Source organism: Gordionus sp. m RMFG-2023, chromosome 3, assembly GCF_954871325.1.
Source record: "Gordionus sp. m RMFG-2023 chromosome 3, tfGorSpeb1-WG-v2, whole genome shotgun sequence".
NCBI classification, from domain to species: domain Eukaryota; kingdom Metazoa; phylum Nematomorpha; class Gordioida; order Chordodea; family Parachordodidae; genus Gordionus; species Gordionus sp. m RMFG-2023.
Window position 1 is genome coordinate 24,921,691 of NC_088777.1, and position 15,373 is coordinate 24,937,063.

A 15,373-nucleotide genomic window follows, 5' to 3' on the forward strand; every position below is an offset into this window, starting at 1 on the left:
CTTTTAAATTATCAAATGTGATTTATTATAAGTTGTTTTGTTTATCCCATTCAAATTAGTTTTTCTGAAATTCGCACTTTTAATTTAGCATATTTAGGTATTTTATTTTCCAAATTTTAACAACTTATTTTTAAATAATAAATCATTTATTGTTATTATAATTATATAGCATACATATCAAATCCAAATAAGAAAATAAATAAATTCTATTTTCAATAGTTTATCAATTGGTGTGATTAGTACCCGATTTTTACCGATTTGTACCGTTTTCAGTTCAATTTGTACCATCACCGTTTTTGAGATATTCAAAGAACAAAATGGGGGGCCAACTTCACGACAGCCCCCCAACTTTTGAACTTAAAAATAAAAAGTGAATAGGTCGATAGAGAATGATTTGTACCGATTTGTACCGTTTTCAGTTCGATTTGTACCATCACCGTTTTCCAGCTATTGACCGTTGAAAATATGGCGCCAAAAATAAAAATACTCAACATTTATTTTTTAAAAAATTTTTTTAACGTACAACGGTAGAGAATTTTTTTCTCTTCCTAATGATGCCTCAAATTAAGCTCTATCTTCATTATTTATTTCGGAAATCAAATTTTAAACCTTATATTATAGCGTGAAGTTAGCACCCCCCCCTCCCCCCCCCCCCGATATTCAAAATTTGAGATTTTTCAAATTTTTAAAACGGGATTGATTTGTACCCGATTTGTACCGATTTTTACCGTTTCAAACTCGATTTGTACCATTACCGTTTTCTAGCTATTGACCGTTAAAGATATGGCGCCATAAATAAAAAACACTCAACATTTATTTTTTTAAAAAAATTTTTAACTTACAACGGTAGAGAATTTTTTTCTCTTCCTAATGATGCCTCAAATTAAGCTTTATCTTCATAATTTATTTCGGAAATCAAATTTTAAACCTTATATTATAGCGTGAAGTTAGCCCCCCCCCCCACGATATTCAAAATTTGAAAATTTTCAAATTTTTAAAACGGGATTGATTTGTACCCGATTTGTACCGTTTTCAGTTCGATTTGTACCATCACCGTTTTCCAGCTATTGACCGTTAAAGATATGGCGTCAAAAATAAAAAACACTCAACATTTATTTTTTAAAAAATTTTTTAACGTACAACGGTAGAGAATTTTTTTCTCTTCCTAATAATGCCTCAAATTAAGCTCTATCTTCATTATTTATTTCGGAAATCAAATTTTAAACCTTATATTATAGCGTGAAGTTAGCCCCCCCCCCCACGATATTCAAAATTTGACATTTTTCAAATTTATAAAACGGGATTGATTTGTACCCGATTTGTACCGTTTCAGACTCGATTTGTACTATTACCGTTTTCCAGCTATTGACCGTTAAAGATATGGCGCCAAAAATAAAAAACACTCAACATTTATTTTTTTAAAAAATTTTTAACGTACAACGGTAGAGAATTTTTTTCTCTTCCTAATGATGCCTCAAATTAAGCTCTATCTTCATTATTTATTTCGCAAATCAAATTTTAAACCTTATATTATAGCGTGAAGTTAGCCCCCCCCCCCCCGATATTCAAAATTTGAGATTTTTCAAATTTTAAAACGGGATTGATTTGTACCCGATTTGTACCGATTTGTACTGTTTCAAACTCGATTTGTACCATTACCGTTTTCCAGCTATTGACCGTTAAAGATATGGCGCCAAAAATAAAACACTCAAAATTTAGGATTTTGTACAAATATAAAGCAGTGTGATATCTATCTACAGAAAAAAAATTTTGAAAAAAAAAATACCTTTTTTTTCTATGGCCATATCCGGTTTTACACATCCAGTTTTCGATATTAATAAAATGTCCATCATATTTATTTTTATGTCATTTTAAATAACTTTTATTAAGCTACAAAATAAAATTTAAATTATTTTTCTAACATAATTATTTCTCGAGATATTTGAAACTTTGTGAATAAATATATCATCTGATATATTCGCACTATCAATGAAAGCACCTAAATAATAAATATATTATAAATTAAAATGTTATATTTTACATTCATGTATCTCCCCTGATATTTCATTTAATATATCATTAACATCTCTAGGAGTACATTCCTCTTTATCTAAGGAGGATTTCTGTGTCCTGGGTGTTATGGTTTCTACCAGGAATAGCATATCCTGATAGAATGGCCATGAGATGCAATGGCCAGCCTCTGACCCACTTTTCAGTCTTGTAAGTTTTTGCCTCTTTTATAAAACAATCCCTGAGATTTTTCCAGATTGTTTTGAGATGAACCTAAAAAGGTTTATAATTATAATATATATGCAAAATTATTAGTTGGCATATTATACTGATGGGCTAATAATTCCCAAATATTATTTTTGTATATAATATTTTTATATAAATTATTACGTTTATTATATAAACATTCTTATTCTTTAATTGAAAGAATAAATGCAGTTTTATCTATTTTCTATAAAAAAATTTAAATCATTCATTTAACCTGATGATTTATGATTTTACATTATCAAAAAATGTAGCCATTGAAGAATTGGGGGGAGGGGGGGGGGGGGGTTTAAAAATTATTTTTAAATTTTGAATAAATTAGCGATAAATCTAAAATTTTGAGTTAAATTCACCAATATGTGTATTTAACGAAGCAATATTTCAAAATCACGCGATAAATACAAAATCAAAAAATCGCAGCGATTTGCTTTAGCGATTCAAATCGCCGATCGGTAACTATGAATGCGATATGATATTTACTGTATTTTGTATTTATCGCGGTGAAATCGCAATAGCGCCACTATGAATTCAGGGTTATAGAGAAACTTTTATCGCGAATCCACATTAGCGAATACTTTTTCGCGAAGACAATATAGTGAAACAAATATCGCGAATTTTTTATAGCGAAAGTCTTATCGCGAAACCTAGTGTTGTTAAACGACTCAGCCGAGTAGGCTTAACTACAACTCAAGTTGAGTTTTTAGTCAAAAAAATACTCAAGTCGATTTTTGAGTCGATTAGTCGACTCATTTTTACGACTCGAGTTATTAACTTGAGTCATGAACTCAAGTCGCGACTCGAGTTTTGAACTTGAGTCATAAACTCAATAAATAGTTTATTCATGAAACTCGATTGCTTACATAAGTGTTATTTATTGGTTAATTGTGTAAAACCCAGATCCGTGACTTAAGTCTAAAAATCGACTAAACTAGCAATGAGACAAACCACAAGCACAACCAATATATTTTAACTTGTTTTTTCTTGACCTTATTAAGGTATATAAATATATGATTATTAGAGGCATCAATCGATAGCTAATTAGAACCATTGAATAATTAGCAAACCAAGCGCTACCTCTCTATGGCAATTACTATATAGGTTAGGATTATTATTGGCACCAAATATTGATATGATGGATTGGTATCAAATAAGTCTAGTTCTACCTAAATATGGTGTATATACGTTTGACTTGGAAGCGGGGGTAAAAAATAAATATGGTTACTCGTATAAAATTTTTGACCCTCGTATTTCTCTTAATGGGCATGTTTAGATCTTAACATTTTTTTTTAACTTTTGTACAATGTTAAGAGAAAAATATCTGCTAGATTGCCAAATTAGGATTTAATTGGGTTCAGGAATTTTAAACTCTATTTAACGGAAATTTTGTTAACATGAACTTAATCGAAATTCCAAAAATTAATATCCTTTGTTTGGAAATAAAGGATTCCTAATCTAAAAATTCTACAATTATATTTTTAAAAAAAGATTAAAGGAAAATAATACATTTAAATTAATTCAATTTATTAGTCACAAATCAAATCACATTATTGTTTCTTATTTTAATTTTGAATGAATTTAGCTCCTATCTGGTTGTATATTTTTTAAAATTATTATTTTAGAAAATAAATAACCAATCCCTCCTCTTGTTTATTTCTCCTAAAATAAATCTATCTATTTTAAAATAAATTTTGGGCTATTTTAAAAAGTTATAAAAAAGTAAAATTTTCTTGATTTTTCACCATTAACAATATTTATTTCTTTTAAAGAAAAATTTTTTTATTTGTAAATAAATTTTTGATAATATTTTTTTTTGATAAATATTTTTATTCTTATTTTTGAAAATAAGTGCAAATGATTTTGTTAAATATAAAAGAATACATACTCAATATATAAAATCAATTACAGATAAAATTATTGCAATTATACAAAATTGCACAGAAAATAAAATTGCTGCACTTATAAAATCAGGCACCGATCATATTGTAAATATATATAAATAAGATTTAAAAGAATTAAGATAATATATAATTTTTACGTTAATAAATCTCTCATTAACTTTGAGCAAATAAACAAGAATATCTTTTAGTTCAACATGCGCTAATACTTCTCGTTCAACTGACATAATTAAAAACGCTCTAATTTTTTTTGGTCTATATTAGCTCAGCCTATTTTTTATAATTTTTTAATTTACTAAATGTTCTCTCGCAATTAACCTCCGCAAATGACAAAATTAAAATGTATTCATATGCCAATATAAATTAGTATATGCACTTTTGTGCATATTATAACTTTAAATGATTTCATACACGCCTATTAAACACTTATTACATTTATTATCAAATCATATTGTAATATTCCATCTTCTACATTTAACTCCTCACTTGTACATATGATATCTTCGTCCATTCTGCTATTAAATCTTCGTTACGTAATTTAACGCTCAATATATTTGCGAATTGTATCAGTTTTTCCAAGGCATTTTCAGAAATACCTTTACTATTTATTTCATCAAAATGGCTCATTTAAATTTTTTTAAGCGGTCACTCGCACTTTTTAAAATAAATAGTCACCTTTCTATTGTACATCTTTATTGAAATTTTAATTTAACATGTTTACAATATCTATTTTTACCCATTTGCTTTAAAAAAATTCAAAAATAACGATTATGACAATTGTCACTTTTTTATGGTACATCATCACTGTATAAAAAAATAACGATGACAAATGCCATTCCATTAATAATAGTAAGTCAGAATATTATAATTAAAAGAAGCTTTAAATAATTTACCCGCCCATAATTTTAATATCTACTAAATGTTGTTATTATTATTGGAGTCAACCCTAAAAGCCTTTTGGTCCAAAAAATGATCTGGATATTGGATCAGATAAAAAAAAAGCAACCCAAACCTTAGATAGTCCTTTATAAAACGACCCATATTATAGATCGGATCAATAAAATGACCACAACTTTGGGTTGAAGTCGTAAAAAACGACCCGATGTTTGAGTCTGAGTCGAAAACGACCCAACTATTTGTCTTCTAGTCGACTTAAGTATATAACTCGTATAATGACTTAAATTGGAAGTCTAAAAACAAATGTTTTATTAATTAATACTAACTAATTTAAAATCTTCGTCCTTTAGTCGACTCTAGTTCATAGAATTATTCGTCCTTTAGTCGACTTGAGTTTATAGAACTATTCGTCCTCTAGTCGACAGAATATATTTCGTATTCACGACTCAAGTTGAAAGTCTAAAGTTTAAAATAAAAAAACAGAACAAATGTTTTATTAATTAATAATAACTAATCAAGTTCATAGAACTATTCGTCCTCTAGTCGACTTAGTCCATTGAACTATTCGTCCTCTAGTCGACTCAAGTTTAAAGACTTGAGTTCACGATTTGAGTTGGTCGACTTATTCGACTAATGACTAGAGACTCTACTTTTTAACAACACTACTCATACGTTTATAATGGCAATAAAAATACCTGAAGATATTTTGGCCTAGTTTTTATAGTATTTTTATAATTATTTAACTTTGAATTAATAAAATTTGCATTTTATATTTTTTTGTTAAAAATATTATAATTAAAGCAACGTTTTTCATGAGCAGTTCAGTTATATAAGTAAACTTCTTTTTTCCGGTCATGGGATACTTTATTTGAATATTTACTGATATGATATGATGTCAAAATATATTAGCAAATAATTAATTTTTTAAAAAGGTAAAATAAATAAAGGTGAAAAATTGTAGAAATATAATTTACGGGAAAGGATAGGGGATAAAAAAAATGAAGCTTGGAAAATGGAAGTTTATTCAATGGAAGAGATGAAGCTTAGATAGTTGGAACGAATTATATCAAATATTTTCCCCTCCACCAGGTTAAACTCATATTTACCATATTAAGACAGAACTAGACTTATTTGATACATAAAATTAATCCTGCCCCCTCCCCCCTTAGTAATAGCTTCACCCATCGAGAGGTAGCGAGTTTTTTAAATTATCTATCAATTGATACCTCTAATAATCATATATTTATATACTTTAATAAGTTTAATAAGAAATATTAAAATATATGTGTCTGTGCTAGGGGTTCATGCCATAGCTGATTTAGTCGATTTTAAAGCCAAATGTCAGGTCTGGGTATTAAACATCCAACAATTAATAACACTAATATAAGCAATCGAGTTTCATAAAATTTAAGTTAACCTGTTGTGTTCACGACTCAAATTCATAACTCGAGCCGCGACTCAAGGTGATATCACGACTCAACTTCATAACTCGAGTCGTGACTGAGTTATAGCGACTTCGACTCGGAGTCGAGAGAACTCGACTATTTAACAACACTAGAAACCTTTAAAGCGAATACATTAGAGCGAAAATTTTATAGCGAAAACTATTTCACGAAATTTAACGCGGCCTATTATTATTTTTTATTTTTATTAAAATAATTTATTTTATATACATTTAATGTTAATATTTTATTAATAAATATTATATAAATACTTTAATATTTACTTTATGAACTTATTATTATTTATGATATATTATAATTTAGAAACATATTAAAATATATCATTATAATAATAAGATATTATTACATTATTAGTAAAATAATTTAATAAAATAAAATAACATAGATTAATTATACATTAGCATAAATTTAGCGCTAACATTATAATAATATGCAACAAAATGGCCAAAGTCTATACTATGCATAGGATGTTCAATTACGGCGTTTCGGATATTGAAAAAATAAAGCTGAGATAATTGTATTTTACTATGTTTATGGCTAATCGTTGGCGTAGGTAAAATCCCTCGTTGGGATCCTCTGTCCTAGCAGAGATCCGTTTTCCTAGCTATTTAAAGAAGTCTCGGGCATGAGAGCCGAACGAAGTTAAGGTAGTGGCGATTGATGGTAGGAATGTATAATTGACGGGATGGCGAATATTTAGCTAATTTATTCGCCTCGGCATCTAGTATGGCATCTCTATTTATATTGGAAGGGGCAAGAGGATCGATGCATGAGAAATATCAAGTTAGGAATTCCCCCCTCTTCCAAGGGATTATAGTCGAACTATTGGGCCGCTTACCATCTGAATTGTAAAGGCCAGTAGGTTCGAGGATTGATGGGATGCTGGCGGATTTTAAGGCCCTGGCAATGGTATCATTGCATTTTGAATGCCTAATGAATCTGCCTTTACAGCGCTTGCAGTGTAGAGAGTGACGGTTTTTGGAGTTGACCGACGTTTGACAGAGGATACAGTTAAAGGTATTACCATATCGCAATTCAGTCTAAGACCGATGGCGTGACGTAACTCATCATTGCTTAGGAGCTGGTCAAGGTTTCGGGATGGGAAGGCTTCAAGAAATTCGTATCCACTACCTTCGGAAATGGAGAAGAGTAGAGAATGGTCCTCTGGTTGGCTCCTCGATTTAAGGAATGCAACGGAGTTGCCAACTAGAGGTTTATCCCAATCCTTCTGTAATGCCGACGATGGAGGATCGACTAATGAGAGGGACTTCCATAGCTCAATTGCCTGTTGGAGTAAGGGGTCAGGATGTTTTGTTAGCGTTTGAATGATGGGCTCGCAGGACAAGCGAGAGGATATGAACGCACTAACAGAAACTAGGGAAGGTTACCTTATACCAATACCGCCGGATTTGGTTGGTAAGGTAGCCTGTAGGCATGATAACTCCCCAAATTTAAGATTGAGTATATCTTCTGTTAGGCGTTTAATCTCCAGTTCATGTGAAGCGAGGTTGACGTCATATTGAAAGATCCGAGACGCTCGAAGTGTATATAAAATTCTTGGAATTAAAAGGTAGTTCTTTAATAAGAAGAAAGCTTGGTGAGCTGTGAGGCGAGATAGTGTATCTCTCATATCTCTCGTAGAATATCGGCAAAGAACTTGGTAAAGGACTCGTCTTTACCTACTGGAGATCCGAGATGTGTTAAAACGTTCAATGGTGTATGATTGAACATAGTATCGTGGTTAAGGTCAATGATTCCAAGAGGACAATATTCGCTTTTGTCTTGATTAACTCGAAGTCCCAAACTTTTCTCGCTGGATTTTATTATTTGGATTGCCTTCGTGACTTCAGTCGGTGGGCCGCCTAGTATGCCATTGTCGATATACCAGTTATGGAGATTTAGTTGGGTCAGGGATTTTTTGCTGGTAGGATCAGGAACTTGTAAGGTAATAAAGGCAAATGACAGGGTGTCTAGCCAGTGTCTTACAGAAGAATAATTATTTAACAAGGAAGTCAAGTTTTTTGACAGGTGTCTCGCAACTTGAAGCCTTGCTCGTTTAGGTATTCGTGAAATTTCAAATGGTTTTGGTGTCGTTAGAAATATTTCTACATTTGAGTCGGCTGGGTCAAACGTCGAAGCATTTGTGACAGTTAAGGTAGGGATTATTGGGTGAGTGAGAACATCAGTCAATGATGTGGGAATGGTGACTATGGGTTGTTTAGTTGTGAGGGCAAGGGCAGAGAAGACATTAAGGGTTCTAGGAATTGCTGGTGATAAGATGGGTAGCCCAGATTGAGGACACTTTATTTTATGGTTACTATGAGATGGCAATAGCCCCAATTTGGTTACTTTAATAAGTTTATTGCATAATGGGCAGTTGCATTTGGTAGGTGCTGTGCTGAGATCTGGTAGGCTCATGGATTAGGAATTTTTTTCATATTTAAGGTAAAGGTGAATATCATTATTGTTAAAAATCACAGATGTTATGGATAAATCTATGTATTGTTCTGTAAATTAAAATTCATATAAGTAGAGTGTGAAGAGATTTTTGTTGACAATTGTCATAAATTATATAATCTATTTACTAATAAATTTAAAATTTTCTTTCTGGAATGATTTTATAATTTTCATTGTCCATCTTTAAATCAGTTTATTATATGTGATCATGATATGTAAGTTTTGATTGCAAAGATGGTTTTACAATGGGGTAATTTATCTATATCATTAGTAATGGCATTATTGTGTTGTGGGAATTGAGATGAAGAGAAAGAAATACTAATGGTGAGTGGAACCAGAGTGTGTATGTATACTTGAACACCAAGATGCAATATAGTGGTATAATATGCCTCAAGGAGGGAAAACCTTTAAGGTTAAAATTCACGAATATGTTTATGGCAAAATTTATATATTGTTCTGTAAATTAAAGTTCAAAATTCATAAAAGTAGGATATGATGAAATTTTTGCTGACAAATGCCATTAATTATATAATCCATTTACTGATAAATTTAAATTTTTCTATCTGGAATATTTCTATAATTTTTATTTTCTATCTTCAAATCAGTTTATTATATGTGATCATGATATAAAATCTTTGATTGCAAAAAAAAAGGTTTCATAAAGGGGTAATTGATCTATATTATTAGTGATAGTATTATTGTATTGTGGGAATTATGATGAAGAAGGAGAAATGCTGATGGTGAGTGGAACTAGAGTGTGTATACTAAATATATAATAATGAGATTTTTATTGCATCTCATCTTCAGGTTTGCATAGTTAAACTAGTTGTTCTTATTGTATTCTCAATTCATACAGCTGTAAAACCGACCCCCCCCCCCAAAAAAAAAAAATATTTTATTTATCAACAAATAAACATATGATATGATTTATATTTTTTATTTATATTATAATATTTTGAAATGAAATGAAATAAGATTATTATAATATGAAAATGGATTTCTTTTATTTGATGTTTTTCTAATAAAAAAAAATGATATGCTACTATTGTAATATTATTTTTGTTACAATTTATTAGTGATTTTCACGATCAAAATTTTAAAAAAATATTTTTGAAGTTCAAAAAGATTTTTGAATATATTTTGATAAAAATTTTAAATCTTCTTTGTAAATAAATCTTTTTTAAGAATTCTTTTACAATTTTTTAGGTGAAATATTTTATAGTTTTTTTTTATAATTTATGTAAAATTATCTATTTTTTAAGTATATTAAAAGAGATGGGTTTTCTAAATAATTTTTTTTAAATAATTTTAATTTTTTTATTTAACTTATTTATGTTGTTTTATATGGTCTTTTTAAGAAAATAATTGAATCTGACAATTTTTATATTCGTTATTGAAGAAGTTCCTTGGAAAAATGACAATTATCATAATCGGTGTTTATTAATTTTTTACGGTAAAATATGTATTTTTAACATGTTAAATAAAAATTTCAATTAAGATACACCATATAAAAGTGACAATTATCATAATCGTTATTTTTAAAGTTTTTTAAATTTTTTTGATGCAAATATGTAAAAATATAGATTGTAAACTTGTTAAATTAAAATTTCTTGAAGATGTACCATGGAAAAGTGACAAATGGGCCAAAATAAGTATTGATCATAACATGTTTAAATAAAACTTCAGTGAGGATGTACCCAAGATAGGTGACAATTGTCATAATCGTTATTTTTAAAGTTTTTGGAATTTTCTTGATGCGAATGGGTAAAAATATAAATTGCTAACATGTTTAAATAAAATTTCAGTGAAGATGTACCCTAGATAAGTGACAATTAGCATAATCGTTGTTTTTAAAGTTTTTTAAAATTTTTTGATGCAAATGGGGATTGTAAAAATGTCAAATTAAAATTTTATGAAGATGTACCATATAAAATTGACAATTGTCATAATCTTTATTTTTAAAAGTTTTTTCTAAAATAATATTTCAATGAAGATGTACCCTAGATAAGTGACAATAGTCATAATCGTTATTTTTAAAGTTTTTGAATTTTTTTGACGCAAATGGACAAAAATATAAATTGTTAACATGTTAAAATAAAATTTCAGTCGAAACAAAAAAAACAAATAGATATTTTTATGCTTACAATCGTTGTTCCTTTTATCCTGCTAAAAATTTGATAAAAATATGCTAAGTGATTATTAAAGATAGTTGTAACCTATGTTAAATTCTAAACTTTTAAGATATGGATTCACAATCTTATTCCTTTAATTAATAACTTTTAATTCCACATTATAAAAAAGTATAACCCTGCATTCAAAGTTAGCAAATATCTTTGTATACTCGTGGCAAAATAGTGCTGAGTCTGATTTTAGGGTAGCATTTTTTATAAAAAGAACTTAAATCCTATAAATTTAATATTAAGATTATATTTTTATAAACATATGGTTAAAATGGATTACAATCTATATTTTAACCCATTTGCATCAAAAAAATTCAAAAAGTAACGATTATAACAATTGTCACTTTTCAATGGTACATCTTCATAAAATTTTAATTTAGCATGCTCACAATCTATATTTTTACCCATTTGCAACAAAAAAATTCAAAAAACTTTATTAACAACGATATGACAAATGTAACTTATCTATGGTACATCTTCACTGAAATTTTATTTTAACATGTAAGCAATTTATATTTTTGCCCATTTGCGTCTAAAAAATTCAAAAAATTTAAAAAATAACGATTATGACAATTGTCACTTTTCTATGGTGCATCCTTATGAAATTTTAATTTAACAGTTTACAATCTATATTTTTACCAATTTGCGTCAGGGGCGTCGCTAGCCTTCACAATCTCAGGGGGAAAAAAATTTAATGGGGGGCGAAGCCCCCCATACTCCCCACTTTGCCGGCCTTCGGACGGGTTTTATATTAATATAAAATACTTTTTTAAAATTTGTTAACTCTGAACAATCATTCTGATTTTCATATTTTGTTATTTATTATATTATGCATACAAAATAAACTGGTATATAAAAAATCACATAATGCAATAATATAATTCTTAGAAACTTACATTGACAAAAGGTTATCAAACTAGTATAATTCTCTGTAACCATTTTAGACAATTTTTATAGAATGGACTAATAAGGAAAAATTTATAGGCCTAAACCAAATTAATAATTTTTGTAGGAGAGAGTATAAACGACCAATCTAAATCATAAAACTATTTGGTGGTTAGAGCTTCCTCTTAGATGAAATTATGGAAGCTAGATAAGTAATTGTGAGATATTAAATTTCTAAAAGATTATCTTCCATTTTAAATGGTATATAAACGACTACACAGTTGACCATTATTGTTTATCTAAAATATACAATTATTATATGCTCTCAGCTGTAATAGTAATAATCTTAAATTACATAGCAACACAAATAATAGATGCTGGTTAATTTGCAGTAATATCCATGACACTTACGATGTAAACTAATATCATTTATTATGTTGGATAAATTGATAAAATCACTAAAAATCTTTGGAAGAAATAATTATGCAAATATATTGAAGTCTGGAGTTATTTACACGGCAATGCCATATTAGAAATGAAACATTTTCTAACTATAAAATAAGGACCAGAATGATATGATGAAACAATTAAAATTTTATATATTGTCGCACCACCTTGGTATATTATATCTTAAAATAATAGTAGTTTGTAATAATATCAAAAATATACTTGTATTAAAAATTTAACTCAAGACTGTTTTTCGAAAAAGAAAAATATATATTTTCTAAAAACACGTAAAAAAAGAGAAGAAAAGATATCAAATTTATTACATCTATTGCAGGATGAATAATAAAATGTTTAATTTTAAAACTCATATATAACTAAATAGATGGCGTTAAATACTTGAATGCAATTTGTTATTATATTTATTATCAAAACCATTTATTAGTAAAATTTATAATAATATTAACTATATTATATTAAATAACTGTCAAATACGTCTATAAAAGTGGCATTATATCTAATATTTTATAAACAACTGTATATAGTAGAGGATTAAAAACTATATGTCTACTATAAAGAAATCTCTTATACTTATTTGGACCTTGAAAATATTTTTAAGATATAATAATAAAATTTCAAAATAAATATACAGTTGATTAATCATTTTGAACTCGGCTAATTACAATATTAAATTTGTTAATTTTCAAATAATATATGATTAAATTTATTTAATTAGGGTTAAATAATAATTTAAATAATAAAAGTCAATTAAATTTCAACTGTTAAAGCTAAATTAATATTTAGTGAGTTATTGATATTATATTTTTAATACAGAATTTGATTGCAATCTGACATAGTGAAAATATAATTTATATGTATTAATCTAATCTAATAATTAAAAAAATATTCATTTAATAAAAATTTAAATAGTCTTATTAATTTCTAAATAATAAAATTATATCGATATATTACTTAATGGAATTATAAAAGAAATCATTCAGTGGGCAATCAAAAAAATTTATTTTTAGTTCAAGGGGATATTAAGGAGCCATTAAAATAATTTTTCTTATGCTTCAGGGGGATATTCAAAATTTTTAGGGGGCTTGAGACCCTGTGAGCCCACCCCCTAGCGACACCACTGATTTACGTCAAAAAAATTCAAAAAACTATATAACAATTATGACAATTGTCGCTTATTTTGGGTACATCTTCACTGAAACTTTATTTAAACATGTTAGCAATACTTATTTTAGCCCATTTACTTCAAAAAAAATCATAAAGTTATAAAATAACGATTATGACAATTGTCACTTTTCTATTACATCTTCATGAAATTTTAATTTAACATGTGTACAATCTATGTTTTTACCCATTTTCGTCAAAAATATTCAAAAAACTTTAAAAATAACGATTTTGACAATTGTCACTTATCTAGAATATGTTATTAATACTTATTTTGGTCCATTTACGTCAAAAAAAGTTTAGAAATAATGATTATGATAATTGACACATATATAGGGTACATCTTCAACTGAAGTTTTATTTAAACATTCTAGCAATACTACCCATTTTGCAAAAAAATTCAAAAATAAAAAATAACGATTATGACAACTGTCACTTATCTAGGGTACATTTTCACTGAAATTTTATTTAAACATGTTAGCAATATTTATTTTAGCCCATTTACGTCAAAGAAAGTTATAAAATAACGATTATGACAATTGTCACTTTTCTATGGTACATCTTCATGAAATTCTAATTTAACATGTTTACAATCTATATTTTTACCCATTTGAGTTAAAAAAAATACAAAAAACTTTAAAAATAACGATTTTGACAATTGTCACTTATCTAGGGTACATCTTCGCTAAAGGTTTATTTAAATATGTTATCAATACTTATTTTGGCCAATTTAAGTCAAAAAAAGTTTAAAAATAATGATTATGATAATTATCATATATCAAGGGTACATTTTCACTGAAGTTTTATTTAAACATACTAGCAATACTTTTTTAACCCATTTTGGTCAAAAAACTTTAAAAATAACGATTATGACAATTGTCACTTTTCAATGGTACATCTTAATGAAATTTGAATTTAGCATGTTTACAATCTATATTTTTACCCATTTGCGTTAAAAAAATTTAAAAAAGTTTAAAAATAATAATCATGATAATTGTCACTTATCCAGGGCACATCTTCACTGAAGTTTTATTTACACATACTAGCAATACTTATTTTAACCCATTTTGGTCAGAAAAATTCCAAAAACTTTAAAATAACGATTATGACAATTGTCACTTTCAATAATTTCCCCAATCCAATTTGCTTCATAATATGTTATAAGATTATATATGACCCTTTCATTATCTTGATAGAATGGTGTTTGCATCATCCATGGGAACAAATGCAAGAGAGAGCATTTGTTTAATTTTTATAGACCACTCATATCCTGCATCTTTATCTAAATAATGTGCTAATAATGTGCTAATAACTCGCCATCACTCTGTATATGTCTCCAAATCGCTTTAGTCATATTGAAAAAACACCCTCTTACAGTTATTGACGGAAATGAATGTGTAAAGGCATTTATTTCCGCCTGCTCAAAATCGATAATTACCGATATAGGACTTAGATTATTTTCTAATCTTTTTATCTCATCCAAGACCCTTAATCTGGGTTTTATTTGGTAATAGCGCAAAAATTGTGGATACAATCGTTTTATGATATAGGACATGGAGGGTCCAAAGTTGGTGAAAAATTAAGGGGGTTATCTTAAATGTGCCATCTGCATACCGACTGCTTTCCGCCATCACTGTATGGTTTTGGGCGGTGGCGAATATCAAAATTCTTGGCAGTTCCGGTTGCAAATGCTTGC

General features: G+C 28.2%; 1 protein-coding gene across 1 annotated transcript; it reads right to left on the reverse strand.

Moving 5' to 3' along the window:
- Positions 1–1,902: 1,902 nt before the first annotated feature.
- LOC135926030 (uncharacterized) lies at positions 1,903–8,998 on the reverse strand. The gene is made up of 3 exons (XM_065461683.1): positions 7,056–8,998; positions 2,042–2,283; positions 1,903–1,999 (listed from the first exon to the last, which is right to left on the reverse strand). Exon 1 carries the CDS (start codon positions 8,945–8,947, stop codon positions 8,156–8,158), a length of 792 nt encoding a protein of 263 aa, XP_065317755.1. The 5' UTR covers positions 8,948–8,998; the 3' UTR covers positions 1,903–1,999; positions 2,042–2,283; positions 7,056–8,155.
- Between the last annotated feature and the right edge of the window lie 6,375 nt (positions 8,999–15,373).

Bases quoted from the DNA above. Each gene is read 5' to 3' on its own strand.
- LOC135926030 (XM_065461683.1), bottom strand. From the start codon at position 8,947: ATGAGCCTACCAGATCTCAGCACAGCACCTACCAAATGCAACTGCCCA.